The 20,727-nt window shown below is 43.5% G+C and overlaps 1 protein-coding gene across 1 annotated transcript in view; it reads left to right on the plus strand.

The window, feature by feature from the left end:
• The window catches only part of LOC145394347 (uncharacterized), a 54,927-nt gene that overhangs the window by 2,153 nt on the left and 32,047 nt on the right, over window positions 1–20,727 (plus strand). The window contains exons 2-8 of the mRNA XM_080268223.1: window positions 10,834–11,073; window positions 11,772–11,934; window positions 12,538–12,673; window positions 13,320–13,522; window positions 16,586–16,787; window positions 17,358–18,170; window positions 18,393–20,486. Of these exons, the coding sequence (XP_080124349.1) occupies window positions 10,834–11,073; window positions 11,772–11,934; window positions 12,538–12,673; window positions 13,320–13,522; window positions 16,586–16,787; window positions 17,358–18,170; window positions 18,393–20,486 (3,851 nt within the window). The remainder of the gene's footprint in view (window positions 1–10,833; window positions 11,074–11,771; window positions 11,935–12,537; window positions 12,674–13,319; window positions 13,523–16,585; window positions 16,788–17,357; window positions 18,171–18,392; window positions 20,487–20,727) is intronic.

Raw genomic sequence — 20,727 nt, forward strand, 5'->3', positions numbered from 1 at the left:
ATGAGCTTAACGAGGTGACGCAGTTTCAACGAAGGCTTATGCAACAGTCTGCTGCGTTAACGAAGACTTGTTTAACGATATGAAGTATGGAAATGAGACCAGTCAAGAGGGTTAACGAGAACAAATTTAACGAGGCCAGCCAGAAGGGTTAACGAGGCCAGTCAGAAAGGTTAAAGAGGCCAGTCAGAAGGGTTAACGAGGCCAATAAGAAGGATTAACGAGGCCAGTCAGAGGAGTTAACGAGACCAGGCAAAGGGATAACGAGACAAGTTCAGTGAGTTCAGATGGATTAACGACATTCGTTGAACAAGGCTAGATTAACGAGGAGAAATGCTCAACTAGAACATGTGGGCTAACGATGAGAGACGTATAACGAAGAAGGAAGGGTTAACGAGGACATGTTTACCGGAGCAAGGCCTGGTGGATTATCGAGGACACATGTTTAACGAGACCAAATGGGTTAACGAGAACGGGGAAGATTAACGAGACCAGACGCTTATTAATACGTGAGAGTATGATGTTTAACGAGACCAGAAAGGTTAACGAGAACGGGGAAGCTTAACGAGATCAGAGGATTATCAATACGTGGGGGACGATGTTTAACGAGACCAGAAGGGTTAACGAAATCGGGGAAGTTTAGCGAGGCCCGACGTTTAACGATACGCAAAGGCAGCAAGAGCACTCATATAAACCAGGGTTGTGTTGCGAGGTTAATGAGGTCTGCAGGGGGTTAGGCAGGTGAGGGAGAGGTACACAGGTGAGGCAGGGGTAGGCAGGTGCGGCAGAGGGGCAGAAGGTGAGCAGAGGTAGGCAGGTGCGGAAGGGGTAGGTAGGTGAGGCAGGGGTCGACAGGTAAGGCAGGTAAGGAAGGGGTAGGCAGGTGACGCAGGGGTAGAAGGTGAAGCAGAGGTAGGCAGGTGAGGAAGGAGTACGTAGGTGAGGCAGTGGTAGAAAGGTGAGGCAGGTAAGGTAGGTGAAGCAGTAAGTCAAAGGTAGGCAGGTGATGATGGGGTAGGAAAGTGAGGCAGGGGTAGGCAGGTGATGTAGGGGTGGGCAGGTGAGGCAGGGGTAAGCAGGTATAAGCAGGTGAAGTACGTATAGGCAGGTGATGCAGGGGTAGCAGGTAAGGCAGAGGTAAGTAGGTGAGGTAAGGATAGACAGGTGAACAAGGCCAGGCAGGTAAGGAAGGGGTAGGTAGGTGAGGCAGGGGTAGGTAGGTGAGGCAGGGGTAGGCAGGTAAGGATGTCACTCTAGTTAATTCCCTCCACTATGATGTTTAACGACACAGGTATGTTAATTAACGACAGGTGATTTAAGCGACTGGATGGGTGAGGGATGTTCAACGACGAGGTTTAACGAGATGGAGCTATATTAACTGCATGTTCAACGGAAGCATGTTTAGCGAGACAGGTTTATATTAATTGGATGTTAAACGAAAATGCTTAACAAGGCGAAGTTATATATATTAAAAGGACGTTTAACGGGGCGAAATAACATCTACTGGCTGTTCAACGAGATGGCCTAATAAGACGAAGAGTAATATTAACTGGATGTTCAACGAGTGGAGGCTTAACGAATGGTTTAAGAGGTATACTGGGGGCTACCGAATCAGGGTGACGTGCTGGTGTTAAACGAACTAAGGTTAACGATGCAAGCGTATGGTTCTGATAATTACAATGACATGTACTGTAATTAACGAAGCAGGTGTTATAAAGAGCTAGTGTTTAACGAGGCAGGTGTTATGAAGTGGTGTTTAACGAGGCAGGTGTTATACGGTGCTAGTGTTTAACGAGGCAGGTGGTATGAAGTGCAGGTGTTTAACGAGGCAGGTGCTATAAAGTGCAAGTGTTCAGCGAGGCAATTGTTATAAAGTAGTGCTTAACGGAGCAGGTGTTATAATGTGGATGAATTTAACGAGGCAGGTGTTATGAAGTGCAGGTGTTTAACGAGGCAGGTGTTATGAAGTGCAGGTGTTTAACGAGGCAGGTGTTATGAAGTGCAGGTGTTTAACGAGGCAGGTGTTATGAAGTGCAGGTGTTTAACGAGGCAGGTGCTATGAAGTGAGGAGGTTTAACGTGTGTACGTGGATCTAACCGAGAACGTACCTGTGTATGTATATTTAACGAGGAAGGTTCATTGGTTAACGAGTGCGATGTCCGTAATTTGGTATATCTATGTATAAATGTGTGGACTGTGTGTATGTTTATGTATAAGTGCCTGTGTATGTATGTTCAACGAGGCAGGATGGAGGGTTAACGAGGCCCGAAGGTCAACGAGGATGCACAGGTGTGTTAATGAGACGACAGGTGTTTTGCCTAGCCACAATAACACAATCTTTTATGCTCATGGGACCGTGTGTGTGTGTGTGTGTGTGTGTGTGTGTGTGTGTGTGTGTGTGTGTGTGTGTGTGTGTGTGTGTGTGTGTGTGTGTGTGTGTGTGTGTGTGTATAGAGACTAGGTGTATTTTATGTTCGCGTTTATTTTCCTTACAGGCAGTGTATGCTTGCTTATCCTGTGTGTGTGGGTGCATGTGCGTGTTTTCGGGCAAGACAATGTTTGTTTTCCCTGTGTGTGTGTGTGTGTGTGTGTGTGTGTGTGTGTGTGTGTGTGTGTGTGTGTGTGTGTGTGTGTGTGTGTGTGTGTGTGTGTACGCGCTTTCATGAATAAATAAGCATGTAAGTTAGGATACGTGGGCATGAGCAGTTCTTTGTGTGCGTGAATGAAAAATGTATGCATACATGTGTGTGTACGTACGTACGTATATGTATGCATGTACCTTTATTTGTGTACGTGAATCTGTCTGCCTACTGCACTGCAAATGTGTGTGTGTGTGTGTGTGTGTGTGTGTGTGTGTGTGTGTGTGTGTGTGTGTGTGTGTGTGTGTGTGTGTGTGCGTTTTATGAAGAGCATATAAGTGTAACATAATGAAAAATACTTCTGCACGGTTATACATTACTGAAGAGTAAAATTAGAGTATGGTACATACAGTATATATAATTTAGCAGATGAAGTGAATGAGTTTGGGTGCGACTGTGTACGTGTGTGTCTAACTGGAGTGTGTGTGTGTGCGTGTGAGTTTAGGAGTCTGAGTGCGTGCAAGGGCTTTAGGGATGGTCGTGTGTGTGTGTGTGTGTGTGTGTGTGTGTGTGTGTGTGTGTGTGTGTGTGTGTGTGTGTGTGTGTGTGTGTGTGTGTGTGTGTGTGAGAGAGAGAGAGTATTGTGTTACGCTGCATGAGAGAGAGAGAGAGAGGGAGGGAGAGAAACCGAAGAATGCCAAAGAATGTGTGTGTGTGTGTGTGTGTGTGTGTGTGTGTGTGTGTGTGTACGTATCCCCATGTAGGTTTACGAGTGAGCTTTATATATGAGTGTGTTTTATGGACGTAGGAGTGTACGTGTGTACGTATTTATGACCCTGTATTTATGAGCGCTTTTTATGAGCATGTAAGTGTACTAGGGTCTCTCTCTCTCTCTCTCTCTCTCTCTCTCTCTCTCTCTCTCTCTCTCTCTCAAGTGGATAACTACAATAATAACAGAACGCGTCAAAAGTGTCCAAACATATTAACTAACATATTAATAACTAGAAGAAACATAGATACAAACATACAAACACATACATACAGGCAGACACGAACCCAGTCCCTCCAGAGAAGCAGGAAAAAAACGTGCCATTTGCTTTCTTTTTTCTTTTTTTTTCCCTCGGCCTGTGAGAAATGCTTGGGCGAGAGCAAGTTGGTATGAAAGTTGGAGTGCCTTTACCCTAGAGTTTTGTGTTAATTTTGGGAGGGGGGGTGTATTTTGCGGGAGACATTGCAGCGATGAGATTATTATTATTATTATTATTATTATTATTATTACTATTTTGAGAGAGAGAGAGAGAGAGAGAGAGAGAGAGAGAGAGAAAATTAATTATCCACCTCTCCCGCAACCCAGGCTTCCATCCATCCATCCACATGTTAATCTGTCCATCTACATATTCCGTCCATTCCTCTATCCCACCTAGACCTACCATCCATCCATCCATCTATCCACACAATATTCATTCATTCTCAAAATCCCTTCGTGCATAATCTCTATTCATCTATCCATCTATCTATCCTCCATTTTTTCATCTATCTATCCTTCTGTTCATCTATCTATCCTTCTAACAATCCTAATCTCCCATAGTTATTCATCAACTCATCTATCCAGTCATTCCGTGAGTCATTCATCCTTGCTTTAAATCTCTCTCTCTCTCTCTCTCTCTCTCTCTCTCTCTCTCTCTCTCTCACACACACACACACACACACACACACACACACACACATACACACACACACACACACACAATCAATCATCAGTTAATCAATCAGCCACTCTCTTTCTCTCTCTCTCTCCCTCTCTCTAATGACTTTGAAGGCGTCAGGTGCTTTCAATCACTTAATTAATATTTTCATTACTTCATTAACCCCTGGTAAGGTGGATGGATGGATGGAATGATGGATGGATGGATAGATGGGTGGATGGATAGACAAATGAATGGATGGATGGAATGATGGATGGATGGATGGATGGATAGACAAATGAATGGATGGATGGAATGATGGATGGATGAATGGATAGACTAATGAATGGAAGGATGGAATTATGGATGGATGGATAGATGAATGGATGGACAGAATAATGGATGGATGGATGGATGAAGGACTGATGGATGGCTACTGAAGGATGGATGGTTGGATAGATGGATGGATGGATAGACGGATGGACTGAAGGATGGCTGGAAAGACTTGACAGACAAAATACAAGAAAAAAAAAACAGATGGGTAAATAGATAAACAGGTAAACAGAGGGATGGACAGGCAACCAGACAGACAGACACACAAGAATAGACAGACAGACAGACATACAGACAGACAGACAGATGGATAGTGATAGATACTGACAGACAGACAGACAAATAAACAAAACTGACTGAAAACCCCACACGCAAAATCACACACACACACACACACACACACACACACACACACACACACACACACACACACACACACACACACAAAAGACAAAGGGGAAAAAAGAGACAGACTGAGAGAATAAAGACAGATGGAGATGTGAGACAGACAGACAGATAAAGACAGACGATTTGATAGGGACATGAAAACTAATGATAAAAACAGACATAGATAGTCCTATTACTGAACAGTAGTATAAGAAGTTCATAGCTAGGCGCGTGCTGCATGGATAACGAGAGAGAGAGAGAGAGAGAGAGAGAGAGAGAGAGAGAGAGAGAGAGAGAGAGAGAGAGAGAGAGAGAGAAAGAGAGAGTGGAATGTGGAATGACATAAAAGGGAAATTAAAGATATAGATAGATGGAGAGAGAGAGAGAGAGAGAGAGAGAGAGAGAGAGCACTTACTCCATAGTTAATGCTTACGATGGCTGTGGTGTAGTGTGGTAGTTGTGGTAGAGAGGATGAGAGAAAATGCTGGTAATATTGCTAATGGTATGTAACTTGTAGAAATGGTGGTAGTTATGGTAGTACAGTAGTTACGATGGTGTTAGTAATTCTCTCTCTCTCGCTCTCTCTGGTTCTTACTAGCAGTACGGCAATGACGATGATGCTAGTAATATTCTCTCTCTCTCTCTCTCTCTCTCTCTTACTAGTTCTTACTGATAGTACGGCAGTGACGATGATGCTAGTAATATTCTCTCTCTCTCTCTCTCTCTCTCTCTTACTAGTTCTTACTGATAGTACGGCAGTGACGATGATGGTAGTAATATTCTCTCTCTCTCTCTCTAAGACACACCTTTCAAACAGAAGGGGTTAGTCACAGCTTTCATTTACCCCTTTCTCAAAATTAGGGAAGGGGGGGGGTCTAAGCTAAAAATCAGATCTCCTGTAAATAAGGACAATATATGAGGCCTCGGGGTGAAAGGGTTAATGCTGTGTGTATATTTTTGCGAGTTAATTTCTTACACTACAAAGCGCTGGGAAAGCCTGGATGCCGTAAATCGCTCTTAACTGTGTATATGAGAGAGAGAGAGAGAGAGAGAAATACTGAACGGAAGGTGGAATGAGTGACAGATAAAAGGATATTTAAGCAAACAGATAGACAGATAGACGGGTAGAGTAGGAGAGAGAGAGAGAGAGAGAGAGAGAGAGAGAGAGAGAGAAGAGTAGGAGAGAGAGAGAGAGAGAGAAAGTTATAAAAATACTAGGTGCGGGAGCTTCAGGACCCTTTCGTTAATGCTCTTGGTGTGGTGTGGTGTGGTGTGGGAGGTGATCTTGTGTGGTGTGGTGAGGGGTGGTATATATAATGCAGTGTGGTGTGGTGTGATGTGCAGTATGGTATGGAATGGTATGGTGAGGCGTGGATAAATTATAAGTCTACGGGAGTAAAGCACCTCGTTTCCGAAAATCGTCAGTGTGAGACAGACGGACAGCCGCTCCCACAGATTCCTCCGCCCCTAAAAAGTTAATAATTGGCATAACCCTTAAAAAAAAAAAGAGAGAGAGAGAAATGAGAAACAGAATAGTGAGCAAGAGTAGATGTGAGTAATGAAGTAGATAAAAACAGTGTGAGAAAGATAAACAAAAAAATAAGAGTAGATAGAAGGGTAAGAGAGAAAGTAAGAGCAGATAAAAAAGCAATACAGAAAAAGAGTGAATAAAAGTAAAGAGAATAAGAGCGTGGATAAAACAGTAAAGAAAAAAGTAAGAGTCGATAAAACAGTAAAACATCAGATTAAAAAAGAGCAGATAAACGAGTAAGAGTAGATAAAGAAATGAGAGAAAAAGAGTAAGAGAAGATAAAAAAAGAAAAGAGACAAAGGGTAAGAGTAGAGAAAAAGTAATAGAGAAAAGAGTATATAAAAAGGTAATACAGTAGATACAGGTAAAAGAAAAAGAGTAGATAAAAGAGTAATAGAGAGAAAAAGTAGATTAAAAGAGCAACAGGCTAGAAGAGGATTAAAGAGCTTATTAATTTGCTAAACTGACTACACCATCAAACTCTCATTAATATTCTGTTTACATGAAAGAGAGAGAGAGAGAGAGAGAGAGAGAGAGAGAGAGAGAGAGAGAGAGAATCTGGATACTAATTTAAAAGCTTATTAATCTACTAGTCCGGTATTACCGCCATACACTTAACGAATAATCGCTTTACATCAGGAATATTACATCGACCAATATCTGTTTATAATGTATCTTGGCTCCTTCACTACGAGACATTCCCTAAGCTGAATAAACCCGTCTAGTGGAAGGAGGAACAAACTTTAAAAAAAAAAGAAAAACAGAAAAGCACCGGAAAGGCAATAATAAGAATTAGAATAAGAATACAACTCCTTCCAGTACTTTACCTCTTCATGTAAGCAATAAATAGGCAAATAAATATATAAATTAATAAATAGAAATGTCGTAGCACACACCGGCACCCAGGCCAATAAAATTTAAGATTTACCTCTGTAATTCCCCTCCCCTACCAGATTATTACCTTTAGACTCACACAGGTACAGGTAATTAAGTCTACGGTCTTAGTCTGCCATGTTACATAAACTCCGCAGACGTCAACATAATTTAGTATATATTAAATTATTCCTGAATCCTGATCCGGATTCACCTCAAAATCCAATCATCTCTTCCATTACACAATGCCCACCTATTGACGAGATTACATTGACATCCGGGAACAACTTTTTCAGATATCTTGTACTCAGACTGACAGGCAAACCAACAGACACAGGTTAAAACATAATCTCCGTCCAACTCTGCCGACGGAGATAAAAGTAATAATAATGATAATAACAATAATAATAAATCAAAAAAGCAACCCTTCCTTTAGCATAAAATCTCGTTTTAAACAGTTGCTTTACCTTCTTACACGTAAAAAATATACAAGAAGGTAAACAGCAGAACCTCTTTACCTGCCAACACGTAGAAAAAAATTGCCTGAGTAAACATTTGGGGGGGAGGGGGAAGATTTTATTTACTTTTATCAGCTCCCCCCTTATAAACGTTCTCTGTGAGCGCCACGTACATCAAAGAAAACTGGATATTTACATTCTCCTTCCCCGTCCGCCTTTGAACCAGCTCCCGGTAACAATACACTTAAATTTAGCGATAAAGAATAAAAGCCTGAAGTGTGGCTAACGCTGGGTTCTGTTGTGTATCAGAGGTGGCTTGTTGCAGAATGACCTTGTGTAGCTGAGATACAAACGACTATAACTTAGATATACAATGCTTTCTCTCTTGAATTCAAGCACCTCTGAAAATTCTCTCTCTCTCTCTCTCTCTCTCTCTCTCTCTCTCCTTTCGCCTATGAACTGAATGCTTAATATATTAGGTTCAATAAAATTCAAGAGAGAGAGAGAGAGAGAGAGAGAGAGAGAAAGAGAATGACCTGAAATGAGACGACTGGGTAAGACGGAAGGATCAGGTGGACACGTGTCGATAAAAATATGAGAAAAACTTAAACTAAAGAACGAAGTGGAAAATAAAGAGAAAAGAGAAAAACAGGAAGAGCGAAAATGAAGAGCAAGTGAGGAGTGAGGAGGGAAATAAGATAAAGAGAAGAGGGAAAGGGAAAATGAGATGGGTAATAAGAGGAGGAAAAAGTGAGAAAAAAAAAAGAGAGGAGGGAAAGACATGAAACATACAAGAACGATGTGGAAAATACGGAAAAATAAAGCGAGAGGAGGAAAGAGAAAATGAGGAAAAGCGTAAGGGAAACAAGAGAAAATAAGAGGGAAGTAAAGACAAAATAAGAGAGAGGAGGGAAAAGAGAAAATAAGATAGGGAAAGAGAAAAATAAAAAAAAATACATGAACCAAACTTAAAATAAGAAGAGAATAAAGAGAAAAAGAGAAAAGGGAAAAGGGAGTGAAAAAAGGATGGGTAAAAGAGAGAAAAAGAGGAAGAGCAAAACAGAAAAAGAGGAGAGGTTAAAGAGAGAGAGAAAAAGAGAGAAAAAGAGGAAGAGCAAAACAGAAAAAGAGAGGTTAAAGAGAGAGAAAAAGAGAGAAAAAGAGGAAGAGCAAAACAGAAAAAGAGGAGAGGTTAAAGAGAGAGAAAAAGAGGGAGGGGAAAAAGAGAAGGGAAAGAGAAATAAAAAGAGGCATGAGATGGACCAGGTGGACCGCTGTTTCCTCTAAGTTTAGAACACCCCAGCTAAATATTTGAACACTGTACCGCCACGCCTCTCTCTCTCTCTCTCTCTCTCTCTCTCTCTCTCTCTCTCTCCTCGATACCTTCCTAATTTCTCCCTATCCCTTTTCTCCTCTCTTCATTATCTTTCCCCCACTGTCACTATAATTTCTCTTGTTATTCATTTATTCACCCTGTCCATCTCTTCTCTTATTTAACCACTTATTTTGTTATTTATCTTGCTCTTAATCATTTCTTTTCTGCTTTCCACAACTCTATGTAGTCAATTTAATTTTCAAACAACATGAATCCGCCTTGTTTATATTCTTCTCTATTCCCTATGTTCTCTTACTTCAATTTATATTTTCTGCTATATAAGTATTTTCTTTTCCTCTCTCTCGTCTATCCTTCCCTCCCTTCTCTTACTTTTCTCTGTTTTATATATTAACATAACACGAGCCCCCCCCCCCCCTCACACACACACACACACACACACACACGCAGTCAATCTTTGCGGAACGTGACAAAATCTAAGGGAAGTCCTCGCCATTTTTCACTTTTTTTTTTTTTTTTTTCCTCCGTAATAATCTGAGCCATTAATGATTTCTCAACACTTACTGGGGTGGACTGATAGATAGGTGGATAGATAGATAGACAAACAGATAGACAGATGGACAGACTGATTGAGAGACAGAGATGTGTATGAATAAGACAGATGGATGGAGACAGACATACTGATGAGTCAAAAAGCAAACACACACACACACACACACACACACACACACACACACACACACACACACAGAATGGAGTCTGATATTTACAACTGACAAGACCCCAGAGTAAGCATAACACTTCTCTCTCTCTCTCTCTCTCAATTACCCACACAAAACAAATCCTCCATTCATCCTACGAAAAATAAATCCCTAAAACTGTACTCAAAAGCAGTAATATCTTTTCCTTGATCATCCTAGGTTTAGAATCACCCCTTTCTTTGTTAATCCTGTTCCTGTTCTTTGTGGCGGGTATACTGTGGCTGTAGTTCATCCTGGGGTTGGAATTTATGTGCCTGGCTCGCCTTTGTTCTCTCTCTCTCTCTCTCTCTAGTATTTCATTCATTCAATTAAGCTTCCTCTCTTTCTCTCTTATTTTTCATTTATTCAATTAAGCTTCCTGTCTCTCTCTCTCTCTCTCTCTCTCTCTCTCTCTCTCTCTCATTTTACATGCATTTAATTTAGCTTCCATCTTCTCCCCCCCCCCTCTCTCTGACAGTGTGATGTGTGGTCCGCGACAACTCTCTCTCACTTTTTCTCTCGTTGCTCGTTAAGTCAGTGTACACTATGCTCTCTCTCTCTCTCCAATCATCCCCTCATAGGAAGGAAGCAAGACTACCTTCATCCATCCATCCATCCAATCAACCATACATACTCTCACACATCCTCTTCCTTGCAACATCGAATCTCCTATCTCAAACATCCTCTCCTTGCAACAACCAATCTCCTTTCTCCTGCAACACCCAATTTCCTTTCTCTTGCAACATAACCCTCTCAAACACCCACTTCCTTTGCAATACCCAATCTCCTGTCTCCTGCAACATAAACATTTCAAACACCCCCCTTCTTCGCAACACCCAACCTCCTTTCTCTTGCAACATACCTATCTCAATCACCCCCTTCCTTGCAACACCCAATCTTTTTTTCTCTTGCAACAGGCGTCCCCTTGCAAGAAGAAAAGCTTACTGCCGGCGTGTCTGCGAGGCCGTGTGCCCTCGGACGAGAACATTTACATCAAGTGCGCCCACACGTCCCCCTCACCGAGCAAGGGAGGTCAGCAGGCGGGTCAGCAGGACGGTATAGACTACGAGGATGAGAGCTACTTTAAGAGGCGACCCAAGACCATCTGCTACACCGACCCGAAGCGACTGGCATCACTGGATGATTCTTTGGCGCAGGTGAGAGACACAGAGGTTGACGGAAGGAAGGAGGACACAGATGGCTAGACAGATAAATAGATACAGTACATAGTCCCATACATACACACACATACATTTATTTACAACACATACACACACTTATACGTACTCACATATCTTTCATACACTTATACATACACTTATACGTACTCACATATCTTTACACATACGTACCAGGTATGCAAAATTGGTGAACCAAAAGCTAAGATAGTAAAAGATTGGTGTCTCCCCAAGAAAATCAATCAATAGACAATCAAGACACCTGGACACCTTCCGATTCCAAGACTACAGGTCGTGAGAAGGGAAAAATGCAATGAGAAAAAAAAAAACTTCTAGATTTGATGAACTGTAAAACATTAAGAGATTACTTGTTCACGCACAAAGCTGAACAGGTTAGGAGTGACAGTATGTGGAGAGATTTCCGTAACAGGCTTAAACCAAACTGAACCTAACCTAACTCGATGTAACTTAATCTAACCTAACTCCATTCAGTCTAACATAACTTACACCTAACCCAATCTAACCAAACCTAAGCTATGCCTAACTCATCCAGTCTAACCTAATCTGTATATATCTAACTCCATCCAGTCTAACTTCACCTAACCCATCCAATCTAACAGTACCCATATACCCCTAACTCATCCATCCACCTAAACCTCGTCTCCCCCCCTCGCTAGGCCGGTCGCACATCCCGTCCTCGGTCTGAAGCGGCGCCGTATGACAACTACCCCGATGATCGCAGTGAAATCGACCCCGCCCAGAGACCTACCCAGCTGGCCATCTCCTCCGGGGGCTACCACTCAGCGGAGATCTTCACGGAGGACGCCAACACCAAGGAGAGTAAGTAGAGAACAGAGAATAACAAGGGAAATGGATTGCTTTGGATCATGCTGCTTATACTGCTGCCTGGACGCGACAGAAGTGAATGGTGTATGGTGGTGTGTGTGTGTGTGTGTGTGTGTGTGTGTGTGTGTGTGTGTGTGTGTGTGTGTGTGTGTGTGTGTGTGTGTGTGTGTGTGTGTGTGTGTGTGAACCATATTCTCGAGGGAAGGAGGGGTAACTTTTTCTCTTTTACCTCTACACCTCCAAACCAACCCTCAAGCCCGTTCCCTAACACCTCTTCCTATGAGATTTATTTTCTTTATCACATCTCCCTAACACCTTTTACTACTCGATTCAATTTCATTACACCTCCCTGACACATTTTCCCAAGCGATTTATTTTCCTTTTCACAGCTCCCTAACACCTTTTCCTGAGCGATTTTTTTTTTTATTACAATTCCCTAACATTTTCTCCTAAGCAATTTATTTTCTTTATCACAGCTCCCCAGCACCTCTTCCTAAGCGATTTCCTTTACCACAGCTCCCTAGTACCTTTTCTTAAGTGATTTATTTTCTGTATTACCCCTTACTGTTCTCTTCTGTGTTACCCTCGTCCACACAGGCTACACAGTACGTCGGACGGCCTACACCCAGCCCAACACCCCAGACCTCAGCCGGTACAGACAGACCGCAGTCACCCCAGAAGCCTACCTCGACGACCGACCACAGAAACACGTCAGCTTTCAGAAGGCTATGAGGTGAGGGTGGAGGAGGGGGGGAGCAAGACAGGTAGGAAGACAGGCAGCTTAGGTAGGTGGGGAGGAACAAGACAGGTAGGAAGACAGGCAGCTTAGGTAGGTGGGGAGGAACAAGACAGGTACGAAGACAGGCAGCTTAGGTAGGTGAGGGGGGAACAAGACAGGTACGAAGACAGGCAGGAAGATAGGCAGGTTAGGTAGGTCGGGGAGAGGTAAGGGGGTAGGAGGTTTGGCAGGAACAAGACACGTAAAAACACAGGTAGGAAAATACGTAGGTTAGGCAGGTGAGGGAGAGGTAAAGTGCCAGGAGGTTAGGCAGGACCAAGGCACGTAAAAAGACATGTAGACAGGTAGAAAGACAGGTAGGTTAGGCAAGTGGGGGAGGAGTAAGGAGCCAAGGTTAGGCAGACATTCAGGCAGGCAGAAAGACTTCCAAGAATTCTTAAAGAGGGATAAAAAACCAGATGTAAAAATGCAGGTGTTTTACGCTAATTGAAAGATAAGCGTAAAGTTGCGAGATAAATCAAGAAGCGAAGTGAAGGAGGAGGAGGAGGAGGAGGAGGAGGAGGAGGAGGAAGCAACACCTATCAAAACACAACACAACCTCTCTCTTAGTCTCTCTAATTCCACCACCTCTAACCTCCAGCCGATCAGCAACTGTGGGAGGCTTGGAGGACCCTGGAGGAACAGCCCAGGAGACCAACGGGGGGAGGAGAGAAGGCGGAGGGGGAAGTGGAGGATCGAGAAGCCAGGAGAGACTATTGGATGCCCGTCGATCCCCTGATTATATGGAGCAGAGGGCGTTGGATCAGCTCTTGGCCCCCGTGCTTACCAAGGCTCTGCTGCAGGGTGGGTGATTGGATCCTGTGTTATTTATACAATTAACGTTGGATCCTATGTCATTTATACACCTAGGTTACTCCTCTTATTCCTGTTCTTTCTGTTATATTCTCGTTATTTCATCTATGTTCTCTCTGTTATTTTTGTAATCTTCATGTTATTTTCATTTATTCATCTCCGTTACTCCTGTTATTGCTGTTCTTTCTGTTGTTCCGTTTTTTTTATTTATCTCCTTTATTCCTGTTATTCCTATTACTGCTGTTCTTTCTGTTGTTTATGTTATTTTCATTTATTCATCTGTTATTATTGTTACTGCTGTTCTTTCTGTTATGCTCCGGTAATTTCACTTCTTCATCCACGTCATCTGTCTATGTTAAATAAAGGACAAGTAAAGTAAAGCTCTTAGGAATATTTTAATAGTAAGCGCCGCCCTTAAGAAAGCTTTATTTCAGTGCTGGATGTGGGACTGGATGTGGGACTGGATGTGGGACTTTATTTAATCTTTATTCATTTATTTACCTAAGTGATTAATGGGAAGCTTGACTTTATTACCTTTATTAATTTAAGTTACCGGTGGGTGGCTGGACTTTATTTATTACCTTTATTAATCTGTGTTATTGGTAGGCAGGTGGATTTTATTTCCTTTACTAATCTAAGCTATAGGTAGGTAGCTGGACTTTATATATTTATTTATTTATGTATCAAAGTTATTGGTCAACGTTATAATGGGTGTCGCAGGGGATTACTGAGAAGGATTCTATTTCAGGTCAAACTTTGAATAAACGAAACTCAGTCAATACAGGCTCAAGGTTTAACTGTTCTATTTATCGAAGTAATTTACCTATCCTTTCAAAGACAGTTTCTATCGCCTCTCCTAAGTTTCCAAGTATTATATCTATTTATCGAAGTAATTTATCTATCCTTTCGGTGACAGTCTCCATCGCCTCTGTTAACTTTCATCGCCTCTGCTAATTTTTTAAGTATTACAGTTTATCTATTTATCGAAGTAATTTACCCATCCTTTCAATGACAGTCTCCATCGCCTCTGTTAATATTCTACGTATTATATGTATTTATCGAAGTAATTTATCTATCCTTTCAATGACAGTTTCCATCGCCTCTGTTAATATTCTACGTATTATATGTATTTATCGAAGTAATTTACCCATCCTCTCAATGACAGTTTCCATCGCCTCTGTTAATATTCTACGTATTATATGTATTTATCGAAGTAATTTACCCATCCTCTCAATGACAGTTTCCATCGCCTCTGCTAATTTCCCAAGTATTATATCTGTTTATCGAAGTAATTTACCCATCCTCTCAATGACAGTTTCCATCACCTCCATACCATGCTTCCTATTTATCACTGCAATCTACCTAGCCTCTCAATGGCAATGATATCACCTGAAGTTCAATTTTTCGGGGCAAAATTAAAGATATTTTAGAGTTATGGCCAAAGATAGTCAGGCTTAACAGGGAGTCTCCTAATATCGTCTCATTTACTCCACTTCTCTCTCCTTCCTCACAACTTTCCTCCACTTCTCTCTCCTTCTCCTCAATTTTCCTCCACCTTTCTCTCTCTTTTCTTTCCACTTTCTTCCACTTCTCTCTCCTTCCTCTCCACTTTCCTCCACTTCTCTTTTTTTTCCACTTTCTTCCACTTGTCTCTCCTTCCTTTCAACTTTCCGCTACTTTTCTCTCCTTCCTCTCCACTTCTCTCTCCCTCCTCTCAATTTATTCTCCATTTCCTCCCCCTCATTCTTACCTCCAGTCAAATGTTGTCTCATCTCTCTGTTTTTCGTCCACATTTTTCTCCCTTCACTTCGTTTAGGTCAAGTTGAAGTGAACAGAGCATTGTCATTCCCATCAACACATTTTATTCCATTCCACAGCAAGGATCATGATACACATACATACATTCCACAGCAGGTACACTCATACAGACAGACAGACATACATTCCACAGCAGGTACACTCATACAGACAGACAGACATACATTCCACAGCAGGGTACACTCATACAGACATACAGTACATACATTCCACAGCAGGGTGCACTCATACAGACATACAATACATACAGTACATACATACATTCCACAGCAGGGTGCACTCATACAGACATACAGTACATACAGTACATACATTCCACATCAGGGTACACTCATACAGACATACCTACAGTCCACAGCAAAGTACACTCACAGACATACATACATACATTCCACTGCTTATCAACAGCATATGTACAGTAGTCACTTTAAAAAATATTCTGTACATGAACCACTAGTACCAAAACTGTACATGTAATAAAAAAAAAAAAGACTGTACTTGAACCAGTATTACCAAAACTGTACACGTAATCAGTAAAAAAATTACTCTCTACACCAACCAACTGTACCTGACAGTTTATGTACAGTTACTAAAAAAAAAATATTCTGTACACGAACCAATTGTACCAAATATTGTACACGTAATCACTAAAAATTACTCTGTACGTGAATCAGAAACATCAGACTGTTTATGTGGTTACTGAAAAATATTCTGTACAGGAACAAATAATTCCAAAGTCAGTTTATGGTCTCTCTCTCTCTCTCTCTCTCTCTCTCTCTCACACACACACACACACACACACACACACAAATATATCTACACGAACCTACAATTCAGAATCATGAACACTACCAAACGAAGACAAATTCAACTGTACGAATCATTATGTGAAAAAATAATCGCAGTCAGGGGTGAACATATTTTTTTTTTCTAAACTGAGGGTACAACACGGGTCCAATTGCAAAAAAATAATAATAATAATAATAATAGTCTGATACTGAAACGACTAAAAAAAAAACTGCTAGGGAAGTTTTCGATTTGTGTCGTTTTCAAAATTTTGATAACTGTTACGCTTGCAAAGAAATTAAAAGGTAAATATCACCCTCTTCATAATGTGGGTAGGGTGACGGGGCTGGTTAGTGAGGGGTCTTTGTGAGTTAGTAAGTGGTCTTTGTGAGTTAGTGAGGGGTCTTTATCTGTGAGTATCTGTGAGTATACCCTGGTTCACCCACTCAGAGGACGAGTCAGGACCCCGGCACAAGGTCGGCCAGAGGTCAGGGGGTCTCCGGGTCGAGAGTGAGGCTGGGACGAGGTCAAGAACACCGTCATTAAAGAGGAAGAAAGCGATAAAGAAGACGATAGGCATTCAGACGTCCGAGGAAGAGGAAAGGATACGCGTGGATAGGAGTCTGGGAGAGGGAAGGATGGGGTCTGAGAGGCTAGGAGCAGAAGGGGGAGTGGGAGGAGAAAGGATAGGGGCAAAAGAGAGGTTGAGAAGAGAGAAGGGGGAAGAGAGGAAAGGGACGCATGGGAGTCTGGGAGAGAGAGGGGTGGGATCTGAGAAGGGTACAGAAGGGGGAAAGGAAAGGACGGGGGGAAAGGGGGTCTCAAGAAGGGATAGAGTAGCAGAGGGGGGTTTGAGAGAGAGGGTAGGGGCTGAAGAATGCGCCGAAGCAGAGGGACTAGGGGCAAAAGGAGGACAGGGAACAGAGAGGATAGAGGCTAGGAGAAAGGAAAGGGGAACAGAAAGGCTAGGAGAAGAGGGAGACAGGGACAGGGGGACGAGGAAAGCCAGTGGTTCTGGTGGGAAGAAGAGCAGGGATAAGAGTGCGGGGACGAAGACAGTTGAACTGGAGAAGGGTGTGGGAGGTGAGGAAGATGTGGAGGGAACGGGAGGCACTGAATTAGAGATGGAGGGAGGAATAGGGGGCGCTGCGGGAGGGAGGGAGAGGAGATTAGAAGGGGCTGAAGGGTGGGTGGAGGAAGACAAACATGACACTGGAGATAGCAAAGCAACAAAAAGACAAAAGAAATCCAAAAAGAAGACCGAAACTCAAGAATCAGAGAAACCGACGAAGGAGGGCGTAACCTTCTGTGAACAACTGATCCAACCAGGGCTCGTACCTGACCATCCACAGGGACCCTGGGATGACAATAAGCAAAAAGATAGGTCTGCACAGCCTGAGAGTGGCAGGGAGAGACACCGATCGGGAGAAAGCATTAAAAGTAGCTTGCGAAAAACAAGCAAGGGTCGAGCATCAGACAAGGATGTCCCGAGTCCTAAAGAGGGAAGGAAAGAATACCATGCAAGTACAGGAGAAAGGGACATCCAAGAAAGCATGAGTGGCAGCCTGGGAAAGTCAAAGGGCGTAGGTAATCAGAAGTCTGGGCAGAGAAGAGACAGAAGCAAGAGTCGCGAGAGGGACAAGGAGCTTGCCGATGAAGCTGTTGGAGGCATCAAAAAGTCCGCCTCGGCCGTGAGCAAGGTGTCGATGGCAATGCAGACCGACCCTGCCTTTGTTTACGATGCCTCAACTCTTTTCCCAACAGAGGACCTCATGTTCTTTCCCCCAGATGATGATGAGGAATTAGACACGAGCACAGACTACCGTGAAGAGGACGAAGGGACCATGGAAACATCAATGGAGTGGCAGACGGATTTAAGCTCTTTCGCCTGGCAGACTGATGAAGCGGGTTCGTCCACAAGACTGGCAGACATTTCCTTCCCACCTGAATCTCTTATGGATTTCGATGACCGTAAGGGAATGGACTCTGATCTCCTGAATACAAACATCGATCTAATCAGGGAGCGAAGATACAGGCACTCACCGCCAAAACTAGTGCTTGAAAATGTTCCTTGGGATGGAGGAGGAGGAGGAACAGGACATGGAGGAAGAGAGGAGGGCAAAGATATACAAGACGGAAGAGGAGCTCGAAGAAAAGATCGAACACCATATACTGACAAAGACCTCGAATTTGGCCACACACACCACCTGGGAGACGAACACATAATCGATACTACCACTTTCACTAAGTATAAGAGCCAAGAAGCTAAGGGCAAATTTAAGACAGAAAATATGCTAGATGTAAGTGACACGAAAAAAGACGAAAGCCAAGACAGAATAAGCCAGTGGTCGACGGCAAGCTGTGACTCAGATGCAATGGCTCGTCGACTTCGATTCCGCAGACAGATGGCAGAGGACTTTCTTCACCACGTCCCTGCAGATGACTTAAGATTACCGCCCCCACTTCATCCCCTACCACCCGCCACCTCAGGAGATTCATTACAACCACAGACGTCTCCTGCTGACACCACTACACCAGCGTCACAACCCTACACCACAAGTTCTCTCAGAGTACAACCCACAGCATCAAGACAGTCTAGATCTCTTAGTCCAAACCCCTCAGGAATTCACTCAAGCAGCACCAGCATCACACTACGCCTCAGGAAACCAGACACAAACACACATAAGTCCTCCTATCCCGAACTCGCCTCTACATTCCCCAGACGAAGCGATCATGACTCGCGATTCAGACCTTCCACCTCGCCTCATGTCTCAACGATGAACCCTAGTCAGGCAGCTCTTCACGAGGCTTACTGTGGTGGAACCTGGCCTAGAGGTTCCAATGAAACTGATAAGAGATCAGACGACATCGATCTGAGAAAGCTTGACGCCATTCGAGAACATGTTGCATATGGGCGAACAAGACCAGTGGCGGGAAATGGCGTAAAACAGCATAAAAGAAGCCATTTAGACATCAACCTGGTGTATAAGACTGAGCCAGTGAGCACACAGGGTGTTAGTACAAACCTTCCAAGCTTCAAAACAGATCTGCCAAAAAGAAACGACCATAAAAATGAAAAGCCTGCCACAAAACAGCCAGCCATTATCATTCCAAGTCTCCCTATACGACCAGGAGATGACAAAATTCACACAAAAGAGGAGAAAAAAGTCAAAATCTCATTGGGATCTCCAGGCAAAGAATGGAAGAACAAGAAGCAGCCACAAGCAGAAATATCCGACGAATATCCGAGAAGTGACAACGACTACAAGACAACATCACTATCAAGAAAGCCGTCGACTCGTTCTGACGGCAGTAAGAGCTACCAGAGGCGGAAGAAAACCAGCCAGAAGGACTTAACGGAGTCTAATCTAGCGTCCAAAGCTGGTAGGGCACAGGAGAGTGGTAGCATCAAAGGAGAGAAACTAAGACTGCGGCCAACGGCACCACTGGACACAACAGACACAAGCTCCACTATGACTAATACAGATTCGGTTGGACGAAGGGTACGGCGAGTCAAGAAGAAAACCCTGGCCATACAGACTGATGAAGGTAACGATGTGATTCCCGAGCAGAGGGAAGAAACACAGGATGCAACGGCTACGGGAAAAGAGGAGGTGAGTGAAGACGTGGCCAGAAGAAAGGCGGCACCGGGAGCCTATGGGAAGGGAAATTATGCTGCGAAAGAACCCGACTCCTCTTCTTTAGCACTGACTTCTCAACAGCTAAAGAGGAGCCTGAAGCAAAAGCTGGGATGCATACAAACTGAATCATACGAAGACATAACTGAAAACGAGCCAGCGCCGTCTGACGAAAAAAGGAAAGGCTCTGTATCCTTCTTGCCTCCGGCTGCAGATGGCAGTAAGACTCGGAGTTCAACAAGGTTACCAGACGTCTCGGATAACCAAAGACCAAGATCCAGATCCAGATCCAAAAATAGGCTCCCAGAAGACGATGCGAAGACAGACAGCGCATCCGTGAACACCAACACGAGTTCCCTAAGACGCATGAAGAAAGTGAGGAAAGCAGCGGCCACCACACAGACAGACGACCTCCCTGGCAACCATCCACATGGCCCATCCGACGTCCCCATGGACACCATCTCAGTCCGGACCAGCTCCCTCAGGCGGATCAGACGGGTGGAGAAGAGGACGATAGGGATTCAGACGGATGAAATCGTTCCCATCTACAACCACAACCTCAACGCAACACTGGCAGAGCTAACGCAAGGAAGGACACGAGGACCAGAGGGACAGGACCTAACACCTCACTCGCTAATATACGCCAACATCCCCGCAGCTTTGCCGGAAGTTGGCGAATCTGGGAATGATGCTGATGTGAGTGAAGGAGAGACAGAAGAGGAACTAAGACAAAGGGGGAGAGAAAGGCGGGGAACTGGTGAGACAGAAGAGGAACTAAGGCAAAGGGAAAGAGAAAGGCGGGGAACTGGTGAAGGTGGACGAGAAGAAAGGAGATTGGTGACTTGCGTGGCTGTATCAGGGAGAGAAATAGAGAAAAAGCTCTTGAGGGACAAACACCAGGAGGCAACCAAAGAAAATAAAACGGAAAGGGAGGAAGGGGGTACCACGTTAGGG

Source organism: Coenobita brevimanus, chromosome 27, assembly GCF_032717465.1.
Source record: "Coenobita brevimanus isolate Jiangsu-jjx chromosome 27, ASM3271746v2, whole genome shotgun sequence".
Classification (NCBI taxonomy): domain Eukaryota; kingdom Metazoa; phylum Arthropoda; class Malacostraca; order Decapoda; family Coenobitidae; genus Coenobita; species Coenobita brevimanus.